This window comes from Vitis vinifera, chromosome 10 (genome assembly GCF_030704535.1).
Source record: "Vitis vinifera cultivar Pinot Noir 40024 chromosome 10, ASM3070453v1".
Classification (NCBI taxonomy): domain Eukaryota; kingdom Viridiplantae; phylum Streptophyta; class Magnoliopsida; order Vitales; family Vitaceae; genus Vitis; species Vitis vinifera.
The window spans coordinates 1,080,087-1,105,583 of record NC_081814.1 but is presented as its reverse complement, the minus strand read 5'-3'; the positions used below and the strand labels follow the sequence as shown (position 1 = coordinate 1,105,583).

The window sequence follows — 25,497 nt, the reverse complement described above, 5'->3', positions numbered from 1 at the left end:
CAAAAAACACCGTCCTATTATCATCCTTAACTTTAAATATTGGATAAATAGTCCATTATTTGTCATCGATAAATCCGATATAATATATATTTAATTAAGAATCAAATTTCATGAAATTTTAATTAAATATTAATTTTATATTTTGAGATTACTTATAATATTAAATTTTATATATCTCCGATTAGGATTCACTCAATAGAAATTGTTCATTTTACATTTTTTGGGATGAAAAAGGGATTTTTAATTCAAAATTGTTTATTTATTTTTTTAAAACTCTTTATTTATGTTTTTTTTAAAAATAAAATAAGAAAAAAAAACCGTGAATGAATTCAATCTTTACAAGGAACCGAGCTTAGAAAACTTATCGCAAGATCACGTGAGATGTGACAGATGTCGAGGGAAGAAAAGTTAATACTCTTTTTTTAACTTATATTAATTTATCAATGATACCAATTAAATTATGATTTTAAGCTCCATCTACTGCAACGTGGCACATTTCCATTGGGCAGGTCGGTCCCAATCAATTCTCCACCGTTGCCGATTCTATCACGGGCGATGAGCCCCTAAAATTCTGAGCCACTAAAATATTTTAAAATCAAAAAAATTATTTCAGAGCTGCCACGCCACACCTAAAGAATCCAACTCAGACACGTTTCTACCGTCCGATCTCCCATCATACCTACTCCACGAAATCATCTCCAACTCAATCAACTCGGAAACAACCTCCACCGTCACCTGGCGATCATACCACATGACAGATCAGCCTCCGGTGCACTGGCACCACACAGTAACTCATACTCCCATGGCTTACACTTCTGGACTCTTTGTACTGTTATCAGGATTCAGGATTGATTTGATTTTCTTCTGATTTTTTTTTCAATTATTTAAAAAAAATGTTTTTTTTTTCAGAGACAGAGAGAAAATCATCAGAGGAATGTTTTGATGATTTGGGGTGAAGAAGAGTGAAGAAAGAGAGAGATAGAGAGAGAGAGAGAGAGAGAGAGATTGATACTTGAGCAGCTATGGAGGTGGCTTTGCAAGCACAGAGGCCAGTGAGCTGCAGAGCACTTTCTGATAGGGAAGCCAATTTCAAGATTAAACCTTTTCTGGGTTTCTTTCCAAATGGAAGGGCAACTCAATCCTCACAAGTAAAAAACATATTTTTTTTTTCCTTCATGAGTTATATATAACGGTTGCCTTTCCTAGTATTTTTCTCCTCATTCTTCTTCTCTGTCTTGTTGGATTGTTTGGTGTTCTGATTCTGGACACACACATGTGAATGTATACTTGCTTTCTGATTAAATTATTTGGGTATGTTGTATCTGAAGTGGGGTATTTGTGATTTATTGTTGATTGAATGAATGTCCATTTGGAATGATTAATGATGGTTTGCAAATTATGTTTTCTTGAGTTTTGTGTTGGCTGATTGATTTGGGATTTTCCAGTAAAAGTGAACTTAATTGGTTAAGTTCTTACTGTTTCTTTGTGGTTATCCATCATCTGGTTGATTCACTGTACAATCAGATTTTTATTTTTTATTTTTGGAAATTCAAAAATTTTGAACTAGGGTTATATTGAGTTTACTGGATATCATATTGAATTATCTGTTTTCATGCAGCATTCATGGCGCAGAGAGTTCCCATTAAGTGGGGTTTCAAATGGGATCGTTGCAAGCGCTGGTAAGTCAATGGTAATTGTCCTGCTTTGGTTTGAGGTTGAATTTTTACTTATTTTTTCTGACTTTTTTTTCTTTAAAATCTGTCATAATCTATCTGCTAGATTTTTCAAGGAGAAGACAAAGAAAAGTGTCGATGTCAGGGCCTAGGGGTCCTGGTCCGAAGGGATTTTTGCCAAAGACACCTGTGGAAACAAGCACACAGAAGAGGGATCAAAGAAATACTGGAAAGAATGAAGATCCAAGCACTCCCACATCTAGCGAATATGTTGGGACCGGGAAGAAGACACTTGGAACTGATGAAGAGCAGACTGTTGAAATTACTCGAGGAACGGAAGTTGATGAAGAGAGGAATGATAAAGGTTCAAGTGCTCCAACGTCTAGTGAATATGAGTCTGGAAAGAAAACGCTTGAAACGACAGTTGTTGCTGGTGAAAAACAGACTGTTGAAATCACTCAAGGAAAGAAAGTTGAAGGAGGGGATGACAATGGAAAAGTTGCCGGAGCGGATGAGAATGTGATAGAGTCACAGAAAATAAAACCTACTGCAAAGAGTGATACTGGGCATGCAAAGGATGGAATAAGTTTGGAAGAAAAGAATTCGGGTATCATTAAGAGCAGTGCCAATGAAGGAAATGAAAGCATTAAGTTTGATGGAGTTAGAGCTGAAGATGTTTCTCTAGATTTAAAGTTGGAGATGGAGGCAAATTTGCATAAACAGGTTCTTGAGGAGCTTGCAGAAGAGAACTTCTCTAGAGGGAACAAAATGTTTTACTACCCTCAAGTGGTGAAACCTGATCAAGATATAGAAGTGTTTCTAAATAGGAGCGTCTCCACTTTAAGTAATGAGCCAGATGTTATGATCATGGGAGCCTTTAATGATTGGCGATGGAAATCTTTCACCATCCAGTTGAACAAGACTCATCTCCAAGGGGATTGGTGGTCTTGTCAGGTTCATATTCCTAAAGAAGCATATAAAATGGATTTTGTGTTCTTTAATGGAACGAATGTCTATGACAATAATAACCAAAAGGATTTCTGCATACCTGTTCATGGTGGAATGGATGCACTTGCATTTGAAGATATCTTGCTTGAAGAGAAACGTCGGGAGCTAGAGAAACTTGCTAAGGAGCAGGCTGAAAGGGAAAGACAAGCTGAAGAGCAGAGGCGAATAGAGGCAGAGAAGGCTGCTAGGGAAGCTGATAGAGCACAAGCAAGGGCAGAGACTGAAAGGAGACGGGAAATGTTGCAACATTTGATGAAAAAGGGTGCAGTTTCTGTTGACAATGTTTGGTGCATTGAGCCTCGTGAATTTAAAGGTGATGACTTGGTCAGATTATACTATAACAGAAGCTCAGGTCCTCTTGCTCATGCTAATGATATTTGGATTCATGGGGGGCATAATAACTGGAAAGATGGGTTGTCTATTGTTGGAAGCCTCATCAAGGATGAGAAAAAGGAGGGTGACTGGTGGTATGTTGAAGGTATACATGGATACATTTCTTACCATACGTATTGTTATAATTGCTAGATAGATGTTAAAGATAGGTGGATTGCAGGAAAAATAAGCAGAGCATGTGTTTCTGTTTTTATCCATCTTTGGATGGACTTATGTGCCACATGTCCATGGTTACTAGAACAACCTAACCCGTCTTTAGCAGAAAACTTTTTGCTTCATTTGGATACTCAGATCAACAGCTGCACGATTGTTCAAAGTAAGAATTTCATAGGAAAGCAATGATCACACTCTTGTTGCCTTGCTCCTGAGAAAGATCTCCAAGTATAGGGATCCACGAAAGGTGGATTATACCTCATTGCGTGTGCTGTGTAAATGGTCCTCCTATCATTATCTAGGTTATCTATACTGTCTAAAACTTTGTTGGTTTCCATCTATTTCCTCCTTTGAGCATACTAACTATCCTTTATAAACCAATTCTTTATTTTGTTAAGTTTATACTTGATGCTAAATAAGAAATGTTTGTACATCCAACCAATCAGAAAATCATTTTGGTGAAGGAAGTAGAACTTGGAAACAAGCTAACTTTAGTACATTTGATAATCTGAATGGGTCTGGTTAAGTGGTTAGTTCCGATCCTTTCCTTTCATGTCATACTTTAGATCACTGTGAGATTACTGAAGGACATTCCTTTTAGTGTTATTTTTGCTAACTACCTCCAAATGATACTGCAGTGAATTAAGAAGCTCTACATAGTCTTATCATTGCTAAGCTAATGATGTTCCTGCTGCCAATTTTATGAAATGCCAAAAGGTTATTTTATATCATATATCCTTATGGAAGTAACAGATTTTGGTAACACATATTATTGAGAAAGTAACTGTGGTCTCATCACGTACTCACTCGTATTCTAAATTCCAATGCAAATTCCATGACATTGTGATCTCATTATAACATCTTTAGTATATTTTCACTCCATGCTGTTTTGCAACATCTGTTGCAAGTTGCACAAATTCCATTCTTTTGAACAAATATATTTTCTGTAGTTGTTGTACCTGAACGAGCCCTTGTCTTGGATTGGGTTTTTGCTGATGGACCACCACAGAGAGCCAGTCTGTATGATAACAATCACCGTGAGGATTTCCATGCCATTGTACCACAATCTATTTCTGAAGAACTTTATTGGGTTGAGGAAGAATACCAGATATACAAGAAACTTCAGGAGGAGAGGTGGTTAAGAGAGGAGGCTATACGTGCAAAGGTCAGTTTACCATGAAATTTTACATTCATGGTGATCAGATTGTTATCCTATAATATGCATTGGGAAGCATAGTGAAGATGCAAAAATTTTACTTGTTAATTTAGGAGAAAAGCATTCTTGGCCATTCTATTTCAGTATGGGGACACCTGAGAATGTAGTCAGGTAACTAAGAACAATCTAGTCTATCTCAGTAGACTTGCAGAGGGCAAAGGACCCCCATACATGAGTTTTGAAGTGGTGGGTTCTTGTTGCTTGTTCTCCTTATGAGCAAGTATGCAGTTTTGTGAACTTTCTTTGTTACAACATTAAAGCACCTGAGGTTTTGTTTTTCTGCCTTTTTTATTACCACAAATTGATCTTTGTCTCAGGAGAAATTTTATCTCCTTATTGCTTTTCTCATTTCTTTGTTACTGTTTCCAAATTTCTTTTGTTCTTATCTTGTCACAGGTTGAAAGAACAGCACGAATGAAAGCTGAAGCAAAGGAAAGAACTTTGAAAATGTTTTTGTTGTCTCAAAAGCATATAGTTTATACTGAGCCTCTTGATGTTCAAGCAGGAAGCACGGTATCAGTTTTGTACAATCCTGCCAACACAGTTCTGAATGGAAAATCTGAAGTTTGGTTTAGATGCTCATTTAACCGTTGGACCCACCGCAATGGTTCCTTACCACCTCAGAAAATGTTGCCTGTAGATAATGGTTCTCATCTCAAAGCTACTGGTAAGTTTTTCAGTTGACGATTACTATTATGGAATATTATGTGGTTTAGACAATCTGTTCCTAGTCATAGTGATTGATTATTTCTTTGGTTTGGAAGGTTAAAGATTCTTTTTTTTTTCCAAAAAGATTCAAAGAAATGTGGTATCCAGTTTCTTGGTTAGACTTCCATCATAAACCATGCCTCAGATTCTGTTTTTCATGGTTGTGCCATCCAAGTTTGCGTTCATTTTCTCTTTAATGTCTAAGATAGTTCTTCAAATATGTTGAAATTTGGCATTCAAAGTTAGGGTTTTAATTTAGGAAAGTATTTTAGGAATAAAAAAGGAGAGATCATTTAGGATGATTCAGTTTCCTAATTTTAGGAGAGAATCAAGCTAGATTGATATTTTCTTATTCAGTCATTTGTGTATATATATGTGTATGGTGTGTACCTAAAAAATCAATAAAGGAATTCAGAAATTCTTCATGGTATCAGAGCCAGTTTTCTGAAACCCTAATCCCTTCTAACCACCTCTTATTCAGGCCATCATTCATTCCGGCCAAATCTTTCTGGCCATCTCTCAATCCGATCATCTCTCTCTCTCTGGCCATCTCTCATTCCGGTCATCAGTCCCTGTTCTCAGAGCCAAGGGAGAAAATGTTTTCTGGTCGGTCGAATCGTCAGAAAACATTCACCGCCGGCAGCTTTTCCGGCGAACTTTTCCGGCAACGGTTTTTTTTTTCTACACCGCAAGGAGCACCTGGAGGAGATCTCCAATTTTTCCCAAACCACCGGAGCCAGAAAACCATCCACGCGCCGTCCACGCGCGTTTTTCCGGCCGGCGCGTGAGGGCGCGTGAGCCACTTTCCGGCGACGCGCTTCCTCCTCCAGGCTCGCCTGACGCCGACCAGCCACCCTTCTTACCTGTTTCTGCCATCTGAGCCCTGCACTTGCCTCTTTTGGGGTTCTTTTGCCTCCGCGGGCCCTCCGATCAGTGTTTCCGGCGTCCTCCGGCTATTTTTTCTCAACTCCAATCCCTGCACGTGCCTTGGGAAGTGTTCTTCTACCTTTCCGGTCCATGAAAAAATACGGAATGGCATCATCACAAGTATCCAGCGTCACGTCACCAGAATCAGGGGGCAGATCTGAAATTCCAAACCTTGGTGGCAGTGATTCCTCTCCTATTCTCATCACAGGACACAAATTAAATGGCCATAACTATTTACAGTGGTCACAATCTGTGTTGCTGTTCATTTGCGGGAAAGGAAAGGATGAGTACCTCACTGGAGAAGCAGCCATGCCAGAAACTACAGAACCGGGTTTCAGGAAGTGGAAGATTGAAAACAGCATGATCATGTCATGGCTTATCAATTCCATGAACAATGACATAGGTGAAAATTTCTTACTGTTTGGGACTGCAAAGGACATATGGGATGCAGCCAAAGAAACTTACTTAAGTTCTGAAAATACTTCAGAACTTTTTCAGGTTGAATCAGCCCTACATGACTTCCGCCAAGGAGAGCAGACAGTTACTCAGTATTACAACACACTCACAAGGTATTGGCAGCACCTTGACTTATTCGAGACTCACTCATGGAAATGTTCTGATGATGCAGCAACATACAGGAAAATTGTGGAACAAAAGAGACTGTTCAAGTTTTTCCTAGGACTAAACAGGGAATTGGATGATGTTAGAGGCCGAATCATGGGCATTAAACCCCTCCCAAGTCTCAGGGAGGCTTTTTCAGAGGTTAGGCGTGAAGAAAGTAGAAAGAAAGTGATGATGGGATCCAAAGAGCAACCTGCCCCAACATTGGATGCCTCTGCCCTTGCTGCTCGGTCATTTAATAGTAGTGGTGGAAATCGTCAGAAACGGGATAGGCCTTGGTGTGATTATTGTAAGAAACCAGGCCATTATAAGGAGACTTGCTGGAAGCTTCATGGCAAACCGGCTGATTGGAAACCAAAGCCACGGGTTGACAGAGATGGCAGAGCACACGTGGCTACCAACTCTGAGAGCACATCTGTTCCCGAGCCGAGTCCATTCAACAAAGAGCAGATGGAGATGCTACAGAAACTATTAAGCCAAGTTGGCAGTGGCAGTACTACCGGTGTAGCCTTCACTGCTAATCGAGGAGGAATGAAGCCGTGGATAGTGGACACAGGTGCTTCTGATCACATGACAGGAGATGGTGCCATCCTTCAAAATTACAAGCCAAGTAATGGTCATTCATCCGTCCATATTGCTGATGGTTCAAAGTCAAAAATTGCCGGGACAGGTTCTATAAAACTTACTAAAGACTTATATCTTGACTCTGTCCTCCATGTTCCAAACTTGGATTGTAATCTTTTGTCCATTAGCAAATTGGCCCGTGATCTCCAATGTGTTACTAAATTCTATCCAAACTCGTGTGTTTTTCAGGACTTGAAATCGGGGAAGATGATTGGCAGTGCTGAACTGTGTTCCGGGCTCTACCTCCTCTCATGTGGCCAATTCTCAAACCAAGTCTCTCAAGCAAGTTGCGTACAGTCTCAGAGTATGTTAGAGTCTTTTAATTCTGTGTCAAATTCTAAGGTCAATAAAGATAGTGAGATTATAATGTTACACTATCGCCTTGGTCATCCTAGCTTTGTTTACCTTGCAAAATTGTTTCCCAAATTATTCATCAATAAAAATCCAGCATCTTATCACTGTGAAATTTGTCAGTTTGCAAAGCATACTCGAACAGTATATCCTCAAATCCCATACAAACCTTCGACTGTTTTCTCTCTAGTACATAGTGATGTGTGGGGTCCCTCCCGGATAAAAAATATTTCTGGCACTCGATGGTTTGTGACATTCGTTGATGATCATACACGGGTAACATGGGTTTTCCTTATGAAAGAAAAGTCAGAGGTCGGGCACATTTTTCAAACCTTCAATCTTATGGTTCAAAATCAATTCAATTCCAAAATTCAAGTCCTCAAGTCAGATAATGCAAAGGAATACTTTACTAGTAGTCTCAGTACTTATCTTCAAAATCACGACATTATCCACATAAGTTCCTGCGTTGACACCCCACAACAAAATGGGGTGGCTGAACGCAAGAATAGACATCTCTTGGAGGTTGCCCGGTGCCTTATGTTTTCCTCTAATGTTCCAAACTATTTCTGGGGGGAAGCTATTCTCACAGCTACCTATTTGATTAACCGTATGCCATCCAGAGTGCTTACCTTTCAATCCCCACGTCAACTTTTCTTAAAACAATTTCCTCACACCCGTGCAGCTTCTTCTGATTTACCACTCAAAGTATTTGGTTGCACGGCATTCGTTCATGTGTATTCTCAAAATCGTAGCAAATTTGCTCCTCGAGCCAATAAATGCATTTTCCTAGGGTATTCTCCAACCCAAAAAGGGTACAAATTCTATTCTCCAACCAACAAAAGATTTTACACCACCATGGACGTCTCTTTCTTTGAACATGTCTTCTTCTATCCCAAATCTCATGTTCAGGGGGAGAGCATGAATGAACATCAAGTTTGGGAGTCTCTTCTTGAGGGTGTACCTTCTTTTCACTCAGAGTCACCAAATCCTTCCCAATTTGCGCCCACTGAGTTGTCCACACCCATGCCGTCATCAGTCCAGCCAGCCCAGCACACAAATGTTCCTTCTCCCGTGACCATCCAGTCTCCCATGCCTATTCAACCTATAGCCCCACAACTTGCTAATGAGAACTTACAAGTTTACATCAGGAGGAGGAAAAGACAGGAATTAGAGCACGGATCACAGTCAACATGTGGCCAATATATTGACTCCAATTCAAGTCTTCCTGAAGAGAACATAGGTGAGGATAGGGTTGGAGAGGTGTTAATTCCCAGCATTGATGATTCTACTCTGCCGATTGCATTGAGGAAGGGTGTTAGGAGATGTACAGATCATCCAATTGGGAATTATGTTACGTATGAAGGGCTATCACCATCTTACAGAGCATTTGCTACTTCTCTTGATGATACTCAGGTTCCCAACACAATACAAGAGGCATTAAAAATTTCAGAATGGAAGAAGGCAGTACAAGATGAGATTGATGCACTTGAGAAGAATGGGACGTGGACTATCACAGATTTGCCGGTTGGGAAGAGGCCCGTGGGGTGCAAGTGGATTTTCACCATAAAATACAAAGCAGATGGATCAGTCGAGAGATTCAAGGCTCGTTTGGTAGCTAGAGGGTTTACACAATCCTATGGGATAGACTATCAGGAGACTTTTGCTCCTGTTGCAAAACTGAACACTATCAGGATTCTTCTCTCATTGGCTGTCAATCAAGATTGGTGCTTGCAACAACTAGACATAAAAAATGCGTTTCTAAATGGTGACCTAGAAGAGGAAGTCTACATGGAAATACCACCTGGTTTCGAAGAAAGTATGGCAAAGAATCAGGTTTGCAAACTCCAAAAATCCTTGTACGGCCTTAAACAATCTCCCCGAGCCTGGTTTGATAGATTCACAAAAACAGTCCTGAAGCTGGGCTACAAACAAGGTCAGGCTGATCATACTCTATTTGTCAAGAAGTCTCGTGCTGGGAAAATGACCATAATGATAGTCTATGTCGATGATATTATTCTATCTGGGAATGATATGGAGGAATTACAGAATTTGAAGAAGTATTTGTCAGAAGAGTTTGAAGTTAAAGACCTTGGAAATTTGAAATATTTCCTTGGTATGGAAGTGGCTAGATCAAGGAAGGGAATTGTAGTCTCTCAAAGAAAATACATACTCGATCTTCTTAAGGAAACCGGTATGCTTGGATGCAAACTAATTGATACTCCTATGGATAGTCAGAAGAAACTTGGTATCGAGAAAGAAAGTACACCGGTAGACAGGGGGAGATATCAACGGCTTGTCGGGCACTTGATTTATCTCTCACACACTCGACCAGATATTGGCTTTGCAGTGAGTGCTGTAAGTCAATTCATGCACAGCCCCACTGAGGAACACATGGAAGCAGTCTACAGGATTCTTAGATATTTAAAAATGACACCAGGGAAAGGTCTATTCTTCAGAAAGACAGAGAACCGTGACACTGAAGTATACTCAGATGCAGATTGGGCAGGAAACATCATTGACAGGCGGTCCACTTCTGGATATTGTTCTTTTGTCTGGGGAAATCTTGTTACCTAGAGGAGTAAGAAGCAATCAGTTGTAGCCAGAAGTAGTGCAGAAGCTGAGTACAGAGCTCTTGCACAGGGAATCTGTGAAGGGATTTGGATAAAAAGGGTTCTTAGTGAACTGGGACAAACGAGTTCATCTCCAATTCTGATGATGTGTGATAATCAGGCAGCTATAAGCATAGCAAAGAACCCCGTGCATCATGACAGGACCAAGCATGTTGAGATTGACAGACACTTCATCACAGAAAAGGTGACTAGTGAGACGGTTAAATTGAACTATGTTCCTACCAAGCACCAAACTGCAGACATCCTCACCAAAGCTTTACCTAGGCCTAACTTCGAAGACTTAACTTGCAAGCTGGGATTATATGATATATATTCTCCAGCTTGAGGGGGAGTGTTGAAATTTGGCATTCAAAGTTAGGGTTTTAATTTAGGAAAGTATTTTAGGAATAAAAAAGGAGAGATCATTTAGGATGATTCAGTTTCCTAATTTTAGGAGAGAATCAAGCTAGATTGATATTTTCTTATTCAGTCATTTGTGTATATATATGTGTATGGTGTGTACCTAAAAAATCAATAAAGGAATTCAGAAATTCTTCAAAATATATGTTCCTAACTTGCGAGCAAGTAGTCAATACATATTTGACATTTCAAGGTGCAGCAATGTAAACAAGGAGAATTTTGACATTGAAAAATTGATGAAAAACCAGGTAATCCAACATATTTATCACACCCAAAATAGTACTTTCTTTTCCACTACTTAGTGTTACATGTGCCTTTCTGTATTCAATGAATATTTCTTTTCTCAAGCAATCTATGAAAGCTTAGGAAATAAGGTCGTCCTTTTGCCCCTATCAGCATTTGGCTTTCAGTATCTTCTGGGAGTGTGTTATTTATGTGTGGTACAAAACAATGGCTGCTCATGAAAATATTGCTGAAGGCCATGTGGTGCACTTTTTAGGCCTTGGACTCTATGAGTGGTTCTTCTAGCTCTTGGCTCACCTGAAAATAATTTGTTAGTAGGAAACCTTGACTCCTTGCTTCACAAGCTCCTTGATGAGACTATAGGGCTTATAGAAACTGGAATAAATGCTTGACATATCAAGTAATTAATTTGTTAGAGCACAACATTTCTGATAAAATGTGTCTTTGCAGTCAAGGTTCCATTGGATGCATACATGATGGACTTTGTATTCTCTGAGAGGGAGGATGGTGGAATTTTTGACAACCGAAATGGCATGGATTACCACATACCTGTTTTTGGATCAGTTGTAAAAGAGCCACCCATGCACATCGTGCATATTGCTGTTGAAATGGCCCCCATTGCAAAGGTACTTTTGGTTTTCAGTTTAATTAATGATTGTACAAAGCATCTTCCTTCTGTAGAGGACAATCATATCTCTGAAGTATTCAGTTGTTACACAACCACTTAAAGCAACTGCAACCGATTGAACATCTCCATCTGGAATACTGGATGCAACCAAAACTTCCCCTGTAATAACCCTTCTTCTTTTAGATAGCGGTCATCCATCAGTAGATCTTCTTATCTTCCTTATGTGCCTATGACTGTAATATTTACTATTTTGAAGTTTAAAAGATTTTGAGGATCCATCCTTTGAACTGCACAACAGAGTTTAGGTGCTGCACTGTTAGAAATTCCTCTAAAAAAAAATTTATCTTTCAAGTATTCCTAACTACATTTTCATAATGTGACTTTCCTTCTTTTAAATACCTGATTACATATTAGTCCATGCTTTGAATGCTGCACAAACTGCAGTTCTGGCCTCCAGCAATGATAAATAAAAAAGAGATGCTGTTGCTAAGGGATATGGGAGGAGCATCTGTTTATTGTTCTATGAGTCATACCCCTTCAATGTGATCTGAAACACAAGTGGAAAGAAAAGTTAAGATGCGGGCAATGGTGCTAGCACTAGCATGTGGGCATATTGTCACGGACTTAGTATTTTTCTAATCTCGTGCAACACTTAGACAAATCAAGACCCTTGATCTTGCCAAGTCAACCTTACTCCCGATGCTTAGCTTGCTAGGCTAAGACGCTCACGACTTGGAAGCTTTAAAAGACGTAGTAGGCAACTCTTGAAGAATGGAAGCTCTTATTGCTTAAAGGAAGCTTTACAAGTGCTTTGAAACTCACTTGCTTGGTTGGTTAGGTTCTTGGGTGGTGCCTTGGCCAAATGAGGCTTAACCTATTTATAGGCACCTTAAGAAGTCTCTAGAACCTTGAAGGGTTCCTTACAAATCAATAATAATCTAGAAGCTCCTACACTAGTCTATGTACAAAGGTATGTACAAGATGACTCTGGAAGATTCTAGAACACCCCACACTATTCCAATGCTCTCTTAGCCAAGTGTAGAGATGTGTGGACATCTCTAGCCCTCTCTAGAAGCTTCCATACTCTTCCACTTTGTAGCTAAGTGTAGATGTCTCCAGGGGTCTCTAGAAGCTTCCCACCTCCTATATAAGCTCATGGAGAGGGTCATTTGAAGCATCTTGTGACAATATGCTTATTTTGATTAAGCTCATTGATTTCTCCTCATAATGGCTATGAAGTTGTCTTAGTTAGAGATGATCTCCTAGCTAAGTTTGGTGTTTCAAATTGGGAATTTGGATGTTGACTCATCAAAGTTATAGGGTCATCTCCTTTATTATGCCTAGCCATCATTTTGATTTCAATTTTCTTTTATTAGTTTTTCCTTTCATAAGGAGTTATTTCTACTTCTCTCTCTTGTAAATTTGGTCTGTATTAAAGGGAAAAAAAGATAAGAAAAGAGTAGGAAGATCTTTGAATTGTTCATGTTCTTGTGATTGTGTATGTTTTGGAAATCATAGCTGAATTATTTTCCCCTAAAAAGGAAAAAAAAAAAGGGAATGGGAAGAACACTTCCTAAAATGTTTTGTATCTGAGAAATGAAGGAGAGAAGGAGAGAGGGACCATATATGGGCATCACATCCATTTTTCCATTTAACTGCCTCCGGTTTTTAAAGAGTGCCAAAATATATGTTTTTGGAGTGTTTGTGAGATGTCCTTGTTTATGATCCCAATATTGTAGCTTGTGTATGAAAAGCTTATTAATTTCTTCTGATATTTGCTTGTTTGTTTTTATTTTCTCAAGTTTTTTTGTGTATTATATTGAAATCTATTACAGGTGGGAGGCCTTGGTGATGTTGTCACTAGTCTATCCCGTGCTGTGCAAGAGTTAAACCACCACGTGGACATCATTCTCCCAAAGTATGACTGTTTGAATCTTAGCAATGTAAGCTTCAATCCTGTGTCTTCAGTCCAGATTATTGATTTCAATATTTTTTCTTTCTTATTCTTGAATTTTAGCCTCTATTACTGAACATATGTAATATTATACCCTTGTCTTTGTGAAAGAAACATGCATCTGAATGTCAGTTCTATGGATGGTAGTTTAGTTTAACTGTATCTGTTAGAGGTCTATTTCACAGAGATAGTTGAAGAATGAGTTTATTCTTATTTTTAGAATTTAGTCTGGAAATTTTCTTGTACAAAATTCCTTTGGCAATGTGGTGCTTACAGAGCACAAGTATGACAACCATTACACCAATTGTTACACTTTTATTTTAGTTATTTCATTTAGTTTATTGAACATCTATGTTTTGAAACAGGTGAAGGACTTTCAGTATAAGAGATGCTATTTCTGGGGTGGAACTGAAATAAAAGTTTGGTTTGGAAAAGTGGAAGGCCTTTCTGTTTACTTTTTAGAGCCTCAAAATGGGTAATCCAGTAGTTCTGTTACACCTTTTAGACATGCCATTATTATTTTGGTAGGAATTTGTATCTCATTTTTACTGTTCATGCATATATTTCAGTTAACTACATCTCTGAACCATCCTCTTATTGGTTCTTTGTTTCCTTCTATGTTCTTTACTTGCTTAATGACATGGTTTTGGTGCTTCAGTTGTTCAGTTCAGTTACAAATATTTTTCATTTGTTCAATTACCAATAGTCAACCTAAGCACCTTGATTTTAATCACAACTGCTCTAGTAGTTAAATTCAATCCATTTGCAAGATTAAACCAGTCTCTTTATTGTTTCTTCCAGGCATTGCATGCACAAATAAATTCATGCTCAAATCATTGTTTTATTGTTTCTTTTGGGTGTTGCATAACCAAATAAATTCATGCCAAAACCATTCTTTAATTGTTTCTTTCAGGCATTGCATGGCTCACATAAATGCATGCCCTAATCATGATGAGGTAGTTCTCCACTTCACTCCCATTTTGATTCTGGGAGGCTTGGATTGTTGTGCATGACTGAAAATTATGATCTGATTAATCCTTGAAGAATCCTTGGTTGTACATGTTCTCTGAGGTACGCCTTTGAGATCTTGACCGCCAAAGAGTGAATTCTGATGTCTGCGTTCAAAATGATTCTGACATTCTGGATTGACATCCTTCAAATATTACATGTTAAACTGTGGTAGTTCTCAGTCCCACCCCCATCTTTGCCTTTTGGGAGGTTTGGACTATCATGCTTGGCAAAAAACTCCAACTCAATCCACCCTTAAAGAATATTTGTACACATTCTCTTAGTTATGCCTTTGAGACCATTGAAATTTTGTGCTGTGAATTATTTGGTGGATCACAGCAGCTTCTCCCTGAGGTTTGTGGAATTCACAGTTTGAAACCTTAAGAGCATCTCCTAAATTATTCTTTTCCCATATGTGATGCGCAACTAAGTTCTGAACTGGAAAATTTTGTTTTTGTACATGTTGAATAACAGTAATAATCATAACTGAGATGAGTTTGAATCTAATAACATCTAACTTATAGATTGTGTGCAAGTCATGTACCTGATGGTTTCCAAATGATCCATAAATCACAAGAAACTTTGTATAGTGGCTTTGTTGTGGCTGGTCTTACAGCTCTGAATTCAAAATTGTCAAAGAATCAAAATTGTTTCTATTTGGATTGTATTAATATTTATCACCAGTTCCACTCAGGTATAACTTCTACTGATTGCCTTTGTTGTGGCTGGTGTTACAGCTCTGAAATTTAAATTGTCAAAGACTCAAAATTGTTTCTATTTGGATTGTAAAAATCTTTTCCCTAGTTCCATTCAGGTATAACTTCTACTAAAGTTCCATTATTGATGCCTTGGCATAGACCTTTTTCTTGTCTCAGTAGTTGCAATTTAGCATGGAGAACTGAATTCTGGATATTTAATCTGTGTAACACTGGATTTGAACATGTATTCATGATTGTCTGCCATTCTGTTCTTTACAAAATTCAGCTGTTGGTTGCAGCAAAATCCTCTATAGAAAATTTCTTGATGCATTTTCCCTTGCAGATTTTTTTCGGCAGGTTGCATATATGGGTGTAGGAATGACGGGGAAAGATTTGGTTTCTTTTGTCATGCTGCCCTTGAATTTCTGCTCCAAAGTGGATTTCATCCCGTAAGTTTAATAATTTGACTCATTTATCAAGTTATTGCTTTTTAACACTATTCCGCTAACTCATTCATGTTCTAGCTTCAGTGGTAAAACTTCACGTTTCTACATCTTGATGTATATTATTATGTTTACAAGTGCTCCAACTCATCAAATAAATTTTTCATTTTTGGGTCTAATTAAGCATAACAATAAAGATCTGTTTAGAATATTGTCATACTAATATACACACAGAAGACCAATTTTTTTTTTTGGTTGTAATTTTCATTTATTATGTTAGTATGTTCCTATTAAGTGTATCCATTCTGACTAGTGCTTTATGCTGGGCAGGATATTATTCATTGCCATGATTGGTCTAGCGCTCCAGTTTCGTGGTTGTTTAAGGACCATTATAAGCATTATGGACTTAGTAAAGCTCGGGTTGTCTTTACAATACATAACCTTGAATTTGGGGCACCCCTTATTGCGAAAGCAATGGTTTACACAGACAAGGCTACAACTGTTAGTACATACCATTTTCCTTCAATAAATATTATTCTTAGTATTTACAGCGATTCAATTTTGTTTTTATGTTTGTTTCTTGGTTGCTCTTTTCAATAATTTATATATATTTTTTACTTGATATATGCTTTAACAAGTTACTTTTATTGGCATCTTCTTTGTTAAGAAGTTAGATTAATATGTTTACCTTAATCACTGAATTTCAAACTTGTTCTTTATTTTTTATTTCAAATTATTGTATTTTCTTATTGATTATTGATTTATTTATTCTTAGGATGGGTTTGCATGTTAGTCATAATGCATGTTATGATGCTTTAATATGCTTTATTTTTTTTATTTTTTTGTTACAGTATCCGCATAGCGTCTTGATAAAACTATAGAACAATGGTAGATGAGAAAAAAAAATTACTGAGAATTCTTGAAACTGGATGAAAAAGTAGGACCTTTGAGTTCTTAAGAAATTAGGATTGTGTGAAGGTAACATTTTTGAAATTTTCACATTGTTGGCTGGACTTGTCTAGATAGAACTCTTTTAATTAATAAAAAAAAAAGAAAGAAAAAGAAAAAGAAAAGGTTAAATTTATTATAGATGAAAACTCTAGGTTGCATTTTTGGAGGATGATATTTGTAGGGGACTCTTTACCTTTGAGATAATTTGGCTCAAACTCCTAGTAACCTGAGACAAGTAAGACTTCTGAACCATTGATGCATAGAAATCAGTGGAATCAATAATGCCCTCTCTGTTCCATTTGGAAGTCAATTTAGATTTCATGCTTTTCCATTGTATCAATTTAGTATGCCATTGAAGAAATTGCTGATATCAAAAAGGAGAAACCATACGCGATTTTTTTGCAATAATCTGTGCTCTCTTTCATATATGGCCATTGCAGCACCTTAATTCTGAATGTTCATATCTGCAGGTATCCCACACGTATTCAAGAGAGGTTTCTGGGAATCCTGCAATTGCTCCTCATCTGTACAAGTTCCATGGTATATTAAATGGAATTGACCTAGATATATGGGACCCATACAACGATAAGTTTATTCCTGTAAGTAGATTACTGTAGTTGAAGTTGAAATCCTTAACTTGGAGCTGTCTTACCCTCATGTTTTGTCATCTACAAATTATACAACATACTATAATTTATGTTTGCATAAATAGAATACTAAAAGAAAGAATAATCTCCATCTACTACTAAATTGGGCTTATTAAACTTCAGTAGAATAGGATTACAATCAGTAGCAGACCCTTGAAGCTTCTTTCTTTTTCTTATTATACTTGGAATTAAACTATGACATCTTCATACCTTTTTAAATTTAGAATTTGATGGGCATTGCTTCTGTAGATTTATGCTTCATATGATATACTCTAATTGATCATATTGCTAATACTTGCTGAAAACTTCCTTCATCCTCTGGAAAACTACAAAACTTTTTTTTTCTTGCTAAGGTACTTGGCCCTGGAAAAAGGCTGGGCAAAAGGACTGTGTTAACTTGTAAAGGAGTATTGATGTGGTAGGAGTTTGCTATTAAGATGAAATTCAATGGCGAATTTAGAATTTTTTTTTCTTTTTTAAAAAAGAGAGTAAAGTTGTCACTCAAAAGCAGAGCAATTAATTACAATTTAGGAGTCTTCATTCACACCCTTATCATTAGAACATATTAACAGAGGTCTAAGATAATGACCGTCTTTGATCTGTTTTCATCACCTAAAATTTTTGGGCCAAGAAGCAACATTTTCTGTGTGATCTCTTGTTGAACTTTTCTTTCTGGTTCACATAATCAACATAAAATTTAAGTCAGTTCTTGGCGTAAATGTATTGTAAATGGAGATGCCTATCATTAATTTTCATAAACTAATTAACCAACCATTATATTTCTAGTAAGAAAAGATTATAGGGAGGTTTTAACCTATATATGATCACAAAATCAATAATATTGAAGCACTTCACTCATACTATTGCTTTGTTTTATAAGTGTTTAGTGGTTCTCAATTTACCATTCTAATCTCTATGTTTTTTAAGCAACAAATTTATTGGAACGAGGTAGTTAATTGGTTTATTTTTCTTAACATTGGAACACAAAGTTCTTTTATTGTGATTTTGAATAGTTTTCATTGGGCTATACTTCTCAATATGCTGCATGGCATCTGTGATTTTGCAACTGCTGTTGAAGGTTTGACATGGAACAAAATGCATTTATTTTCCTTTGTGTCTGATTATAAACTTAGCATCATTGAATACATTTTGGAGCTTTTGTTCACTTCCATTGTCAGATGCCTTGGCAACTGGGGCTAATACATGTCTCATATTTTTCTAGGTACCTTACATTTCAGACAATGTTGTTGAAGGCAAAAGGGCTGCCAAGGAAGCCTTACAACAAAGGCTTGGTTTGAAAAAATCTGATTTCCCTTTGGTAGGAATTATTACTCGCTTAACTCATCAGAAAGGAATCCACCTCATCAAGCATGCCATTTGGCGCACCTTAGAACGCAATGGACAGGTTCTCTCTCTCTCTCTCCTCTTTTCCAAGGGTGGTTATGGACATATATACATGCACATTATATTCATCCTAGATTATCCACTCAGCACCTGGGAATGAGTAGGACGGGACTTAACCTAAGAATTCTAACTTATATTTCCATGAAATGTACATTTGCTCTCTCTCTCCTCTCTGTGTGTGAATCATGCCTTTTATGCTCAATGTCGATCATTTAAGCTAACTCAACTGTATAGTTCAAACTGGTGCATTTTAAGAGCTGAATCCTATACCATTTCCATCCTCTAAAGATACAAAATATGATGGCAGGTTGTATTGTTAGGTTCAGCTCCAGATCCTCGTATTCAAAATGATTTTGTTAATTTGGCGAATCAGTTGCATTCTTCACATGGTGACCGTGCTCGACTTTGCTTGACCTATGATGAGCCTCTTTCACACTTGGTATTCTCTCATGCATCTTGAATTCTATAACTCTCAGATACATAATCCCTGGTTGCATCTGTGGTACAAACCTGGTAGTAACTTTCCCATTTGGATAATATTGTAGATTTATGCTGGTGCCGATTTCATTCTAGTTCCTTCAATTTTTGAGCCATGTGGACTTACCCAACTCACAGCAATGAGATATGGTTCAATACCTGTGGTTCGTAAAACTGGAGGTGAGTAGATATCTTTTGATTGTTATCAGTGGTAAGGATTAACTGTTCATATCTGCTGTCTCAAGTGCTGGACATTTATCATGTGAATGTTCTCTTACACGGTTATGGCAAATTAGGGCCATGATAGAGTAGGGAAAGGGTTGTGATAGAAATGACTGTCTTTTTCCAAAATCATTTGTTTGCTTCAACTGCCTTTTTTTCTGTGTTGGGGTTGAACATATACTTTGACAGCAAGAAATTGAAGCACAGTTCTATATGATGCAACAGTTAAAGTGAATTAATATATTTTCCTGTTAATCAAGAAAGAGGTCGAATCTTCATTTGCCTTTGCAAATTGAGTTTTGGGAAAAGTATGGCTGCTAGGTTGAAAAGAGCCCTTTTGCACTTCTTTGCATTTTGATCTACGCATCTGGAATATACTCAGATTTTTGAAGTGTTCAACCTCCCTTTTTAGAACGAGATTGTGCTTTTACTTCATGAATCTTCAATTTGTCAATAGTCGCTTAGGCTTTGTTCTCTTTTTTGAATACTTGCTGCTGGGTGTCCTGGGCATGACATATGGAATCTAGTGGTTACTAGAGATCTTGTCTTGGGTCTGAGTGGGAATTCTATCTTTGTCACTTTCCATGTTCATTACTTACATGCATCTGTTTATCTGTCTAAGCATATCTGTGGTTATGTTTTTGTGTGTTGGGGGTAAGCATATTTGCATTCAGCATTTTCTTCTACCTGACAATTGTGTAGTTTATGGAAATTGAACTTGCCTTCCCTATGAAAATGTATCTGTCATGTCATTCTTCTTGCTTATATTAAGCTGGAGTGAGTAATATTTTAAGTCCTTGGCACTGACAATGTACTTGGCAATTCATTTGTGCTCATTTGCTTCCTATAGGACTTTATGATACTGTATTTGATGTTGACCATGATAAAGAGAGAGCACAAGCACAAGGCCTTGAACCAAATGGATTCAATTTTGATGGAGCCGATCCTGTAGGTGTTGATTATGCTCTCAATAGGTGAGTGGATGTATGCTTTGTCTAATCAATTAGGTAAAGGTAGTGTTTTCTTTAGTCATTTTCAATTTCTTTGATCCACTGTTTCCTGTCCTAATCTTTAAATAATTAAAGAAGTACCATATAACTGGACCCCTCAAGTGATGAGCTAGTGATAATCAGTGCATGTGACACCCTAGCAATTAGAAGCTACCCTCTTTTTTGTGGGTTCCAGTCATGAGTGCAACTTAAACTCTCTTGTGTTTTCCAGTCCTATCACTTCCCCCTTGGCCATTTTAAAAAGTGGCAGAGGATCGAGAAGAGGGACAGGGCTTAATATTGAGGTCATCTGTTAACTTCAGATTTGTTCTCATTAAAATATTTTGGACTGCCATGTGCTGTCTCTCTTTCTCTTGTACATCATATGTTTATTAGTGGAAAGGACTTGATATGAAATGATTTTTTGTATCTTTTTTTTCAGAGCAATCTCTGCTTGGTATGATGGCCGGGATTGGTTTAACTCATTATGCAAGCGGGTGATGGAGCAAGACTGGTCTTGGAACCGGCCTGCTCTTGACTACATGGAGCTCTACCATGCAGCTCGCAAGTGAAATCAAGAAACTGATTAGGCCTGGAGAGTAAGGTGTGACCCAATTGCGCCCCACCTCCTGTACAGGTTTAGTGACACGCCCTGATTGAATTTTGCTCATCCAAATCCCAATTAGCTGCATATATTGATAGCTCAGTTTAATTTTCCCGTCTTAATAATGTAAGATTACATCATTTGTAGAGCTCTCATCCTTTCTGTGTAGCATAAATTGATTACACAAATATCAATTGCACTGGACAAGAATTTGTCAACTGTGAAACAGGAACAATAAAAGATGGGAAAAGGAAAACACAGAGATCTAATTCTTTTTTTTTCCTTTGCCCTCCCTCCTGTAAATAAGAAGTTTAGAAGAAAAGTTGCATTCTTTTTATAATTTAGATCATATGGTTATTCCAAGCCCCATAGCAGGAGTTCAACTGAAGTTCCAATATTCACTGAAGATTCAAACTAAGCTGGAAGTGGTGATAACATTTCTGATTGTTTCCTGTGACAAATCTGTGGCTCAGGTGGAAGAGTTTGTTGTAAAATCTCTTTAAAATTCTTTAGGGTTTTTACTTCTTTCTTTTTTTCAATTAAGCCCTGAAATCTGAAGCTTTTTGTAGTATGGATGCCTAAACTGAACCCTGAAAGGCACATCTTGTAACTATATTCATATGCAGAAACTATCAGTAGTCCATGTTATAGTAGGCAAAGAAGAAACACATAATTTTGCAGGCTGTTTATGGAATATCATAATCTTTTGGAGTCATTCTGATGATATCAACCTCCATATTCAAACTAACGGTTTGCTAAATGTTTTTACTCCCTTTCACTTCCATCCTCTACTACTTCTACCAAACTGTCCTTCTAATCAAACACACTTTTGTCACCTTTAACTGCTCTATGGAACAACCATTTGGAAATGCACTCATGTCTTGGACCACAGGTAGGTGGGCAAATTCACTTTTCATTCATCTCCAAGTTAAACTTGTATGATGCTTTGAAACAGTTCTAGATCATATACATTGCAGCTAATCAGGACTAAGTACTGGAGAAGAATCCGAGTGGGGAAGTTCATTTTTCCCTTCACAGCCACAAAAATTGCTTGTTTTGGGTGGGCATTGAAGCGACCAACACTTGTGGAAATGATTGTTTTGCGACTATGTGGGGCTGTGGCCTTTGAGACTTTGAGAAGCATATTCAGTGGAGAGAGGTCTCCATTTTATTAAAGACCCCACTTATCTTCAGGAAAATAAAGGTCTCCAATGTGCTTATCTTATCAAAATTCAAATCGAAGTAGATGCCTTTTGGATGGTAGAAAAAAGGGTTCATATTTCTGATGATTAGAAGGATTTGATAATTTGTTGATTGCTATACATTAAAACTCTCTTACTCAGACTCCACTCAGTCTTACAGTTTGATTGAACATCATCGAGATGCATCAAGTCCAATTAATATATTTTTAATATATTCGTGATCAAGTTATTAATAATTCGTCAAATCGATTGATTTCATTTAATAATATTACTAACTATGAGTGCATAAGGCTAAGCAATAGGCTTATGTTTAATCACATTTGCTGGTGCCACAGTTCCATACCATTATGAGACATTGGCTTATGATTTGAGTGTGTCTCCTAAAGTTAAAGGGTGGATATTCCTTTAAATAGGAGGGTAGATTCCCTAATAATTTGGATCAAACTTTCATCCAACTTCACCCACCTTGAACTTCTCAAAATTGTTAGATTCTTTATCCATACCTGTCAAATTTCACTGAAAGGCTAAAAGTCTATGGACTCTTTGAACTGGAACTGCAACGAAACACAGAACCCACTTCATGAACCCTTTGATTTTAGAGGTAAAGTGGTCAAGATAGAGATAATCATTGCAAGAAAATGAGAGTCTGAAATGGGTTTTGCCGGAAGAAGTCCAAGCATGAATCAATATTTTCTACTTCACTGGGTGGGTGAATGCCAATTGCCATGAACAATCACTGCATGGACCCTATGGGAAGGGGAGGGGAGGGGAGGGGAGGGGAGGGAAGGACGTTGACCCACAGGCCACCCTTTGTGTCTCTGTGTGGTGGACCCTCCTGATATGAAATTGAGAAGACCTCACCCTACCAGTCTACCACCCTGACATATAATTGCACCCACATTCACACACCCATCTCTCTGTCTCTCTCTCTCCCTAGTCTTCTACTCTACATTCACGTTATCTGCAATGATCCCCAAAACCCAGGAAGCATTGAAGAATGAAGCAATAGATAGGAGTTCAGTCACAGTTAAATCACAAACACCCACCATAGATCTCAATGTGTACCAGTGAACGAAGTGCTTTTACTACATGAGCGCCTGCTCCAAGGCACCCCGCTTAAAGAAAAGTTGGTTCAGAGAAGAGAAAAGATGGGGGGGTGGAGAGAGTGAGTGCAGAGAGAAAGTGGAGAGTTGTTTCTCTTTCTCTGTCTCGTTGTGCTGTCTCTGTGGTGGTGACAGGCACAGCCAAATGAGCTAACTAGGCTGAGTTGTTGCGACTTGGGACTTGGGGAGTTGGATAAGGATACGGAACTCTGAGGAGTTTTGTCAGACCAATAATTTCTGTTTACCTTTCCAATCAAAAACTCTGGTTTTTGGAAAAAATTGGGAGGAACCTTTTCTCGAGAAGTATCTGGATACAGAAGGGTTTCCAAAGGAGGAGAAAGAAGTGGTGTTCGGGGTTGATCAATGGGCTCCTTGGCCTATTATTCTTGATATTCTTGCTCCTTTCTTTCTTCTTCTTCTTTTATTTATTGTTCATAGATTTTTGTATTAAACTCACCTTCCGGTGACCATTTCTCCGATGACCATTTCTAAGTGGAGGGGTTGGAAAGAGTAGAAAACTGAGATTCTTATTAAAAAAACCTAATTACCCTTACTTTTCTGGCAATGATGGCTACCCAAAAAAAACACATCTCATATTCATAAACATCTATTGTTGTTGTCTTTTTCTCATTGATTTCTGCAGAGTACCATTTTTAGACCCTCGAAGTCTGTGAGCTTGTTTGGAGGTTTCCAGAGCCGCGGAAAAGGGTTTTCACAGCTTCTCTTTCTTAACTTCTGATTGGTTTTTATTCTTGAGATAATTTTGAAACACTGGTTCTTTTTGGAGGGTATTGAAACAAAGGCAAGGTAGATTCCTCCTTATTCTCTTACACCCCTTTTCCTTTTTGATTCCCAAGAACACACTAACAAAGCCACACTCCAAAAAAAAAAAAGAAACCCATTTGTTTTTCATCTACTTATATTGCAGGAAGTGATTCTGTTGCTCAGTCCTATCTCTTTTCTCTCTCCTCTCTCTGCGCACCCATTTCAATTTTGTGGGGTTTGGAGCAATCAGCCATGGCTAATAGGCATGCTGCCATAGGGAATAGCAGTGGTGGTGGGGGTAGATCAATGAGAGATGAAGATTTTGATGAAGAAGATGTGTGGGCTGTTGTGAAGGACAGAGAAGATTCAAGTCCTATAATGAGGAAATCCAAGGATTACTCCTCTGGTTCTTCATCTTCTTCTTCGTCTTCTGCATGGCGCCTACCCACTGCTCCAAGAGGGATCAGAAGAGGCAACAACACTCCTTCCCATGAAGCCAAGCTGGTTCAACACTCATCAGCTCCAATGAACATCCCTGACTGGTCAAAGATTTACAGAAAGAACTCAAGGGCTATGCCATGGGTTGATGGTGTGGAAGATGTCAATGATGCTGGCAACACTCATCAAATATGTGTTGTTGATGATGATGATGATGATGATGGAGATGATGACATAGTCCCTCCACATGAATGGATTGCTAGGAAGCTTGCAAGCAGTCAGATTTCGTCCTTCTCTGTCTGTGAAGGGGTTGGAAGGACACTCAAAGGAAGAGATCTCAGCAAAGTGAGGAATGCTGTTCTGACAAAAACTGGGTTCTTAGAGTAGTGTCTTTTATCAGCCCAGCACCCACCTCCACCACCATCGTTCTCTGTTCTGTTCCTATGTAATCTTTTTCAATTTCTTTTTCACATTCAGCTTTACTGTTAGTCAGGTGGGGTGGTGGACCTAGGATTAGAACAGAGTCTCTCTAAAAGCAGTCACAACTGCCTTTTCTTGGTGCTGTTTGGAAATAGTGAAAAAAAAATGAAGAACAGCCTCAGAGATTTTTGTCTGTTAGGACTTGTGTTTTGGTTGGGTTGATTGGAAATTGCACCTATGTAAGTGAAACTGGGGATATGAAAAAAGTAATTGGTTAATCTTCAGGTCTTTTTGGTAAGTGTCTTCATGTCTTGTTCTCTGCTTTTTGGCTGCTTTTCTGCAACTATTCTTGGTTATTTTTAGTAGTTTCATACCTGTTTGTTTGATTCATTTATTACTTTATTTTTGTTGGGTGAGAAACAAGTTAGATAGCATCCAAATGTTACATCATAAGGGACCCTCCATTCCCAAGTTGACCCCAATCACTTGCTTCTTGCTCTTAGGATGCTCCCTCTAGATACTAACTAAAGTAGAGCCCATTTCTTTATGCAGGGATGCCATATATGTATTCATCTCCTCCCTGCACACCCCCTTGTGC

At 38.0% G+C, this 25,497-nt stretch overlaps 2 protein-coding genes across 4 annotated transcripts; both read left to right on the top strand.

Moving 5' to 3' along the window:
- The first annotated feature begins 596 nt into the window (after window positions 1-596).
- Window positions 597-21,686, top strand: LOC100241917 (starch synthase 3, chloroplastic/amyloplastic). 3 transcript variants are annotated; one of them, XM_059740399.1, is made up of 17 exons: window positions 597-826; window positions 910-1,148; window positions 1,619-1,679; window positions 1,780-3,159; window positions 4,178-4,392; window positions 4,840-5,110; window positions 11,397-11,572; window positions 13,410-13,517; window positions 13,894-14,003; window positions 15,578-15,683; window positions 16,008-16,178; window positions 17,099-17,227; window positions 18,498-18,680; window positions 18,987-19,118; window positions 19,225-19,336; window positions 20,229-20,352; window positions 20,810-21,686. In XM_059740399.1, the coding sequence occupies exons 2-17, from the start codon at window positions 1,023-1,025 to the stop codon at window positions 20,937-20,939; spliced, it is 3,534 nt and encodes a 1,177-aa protein (XP_059596382.1). In that variant the 5' UTR covers window positions 597-826; window positions 910-1,022; the 3' UTR covers window positions 20,940-21,686. The 3 variants fall into 3 exon arrangements, with proteins under 3 accessions (XP_059596382.1, XP_059596384.1, XP_059596383.1); XM_059740401.1 differs by having other exon boundaries at window positions 617-787; XM_059740400.1 differs by having other exon boundaries at window positions 628-1,148.
- A 1,300-nt stretch (window positions 21,687-22,986) lies between these two features.
- LOC100854465 (protein S40-6) lies at window positions 22,987-25,183 on the top strand. Its single transcript, XM_003632910.4, has 2 exons — window positions 22,987-24,083; window positions 24,205-25,183. Exon 2 carries the CDS (start codon window positions 24,294-24,296, stop codon window positions 24,864-24,866), a length of 573 nt encoding a protein of 190 aa, XP_003632958.1. The 5' UTR covers window positions 22,987-24,083; window positions 24,205-24,293; the 3' UTR covers window positions 24,867-25,183.
- Window positions 25,184-25,497: the final 314 nt, after the last annotated feature.

Coding starts and splice junctions, on each gene's coding strand:
- LOC100241917 (XM_059740399.1), top strand. CDS start 1,023: ATGGAGGTGGCTTTGCAAGCACAGAGGCCAGTGAGCTGCAGAGCACTT. Junction 13,518..13,893: donor ACTGTTTGAATCTTAGCAAT/GTAAGCTTCAAT, acceptor GTTTTGAAACAG/GTGAAGGACTTTCAGTATAA. Junction 19,337..20,228: donor TGTGGTTCGTAAAACTGGAG/GTGAGTAGATAT, acceptor TGCTTCCTATAG/GACTTTATGATACTGTATTT.
- LOC100854465 (XM_003632910.4), top strand. CDS start 24,294: ATGGCTAATAGGCATGCTGCCATAGGGAATAGCAGTGGTGGTGGGGGT.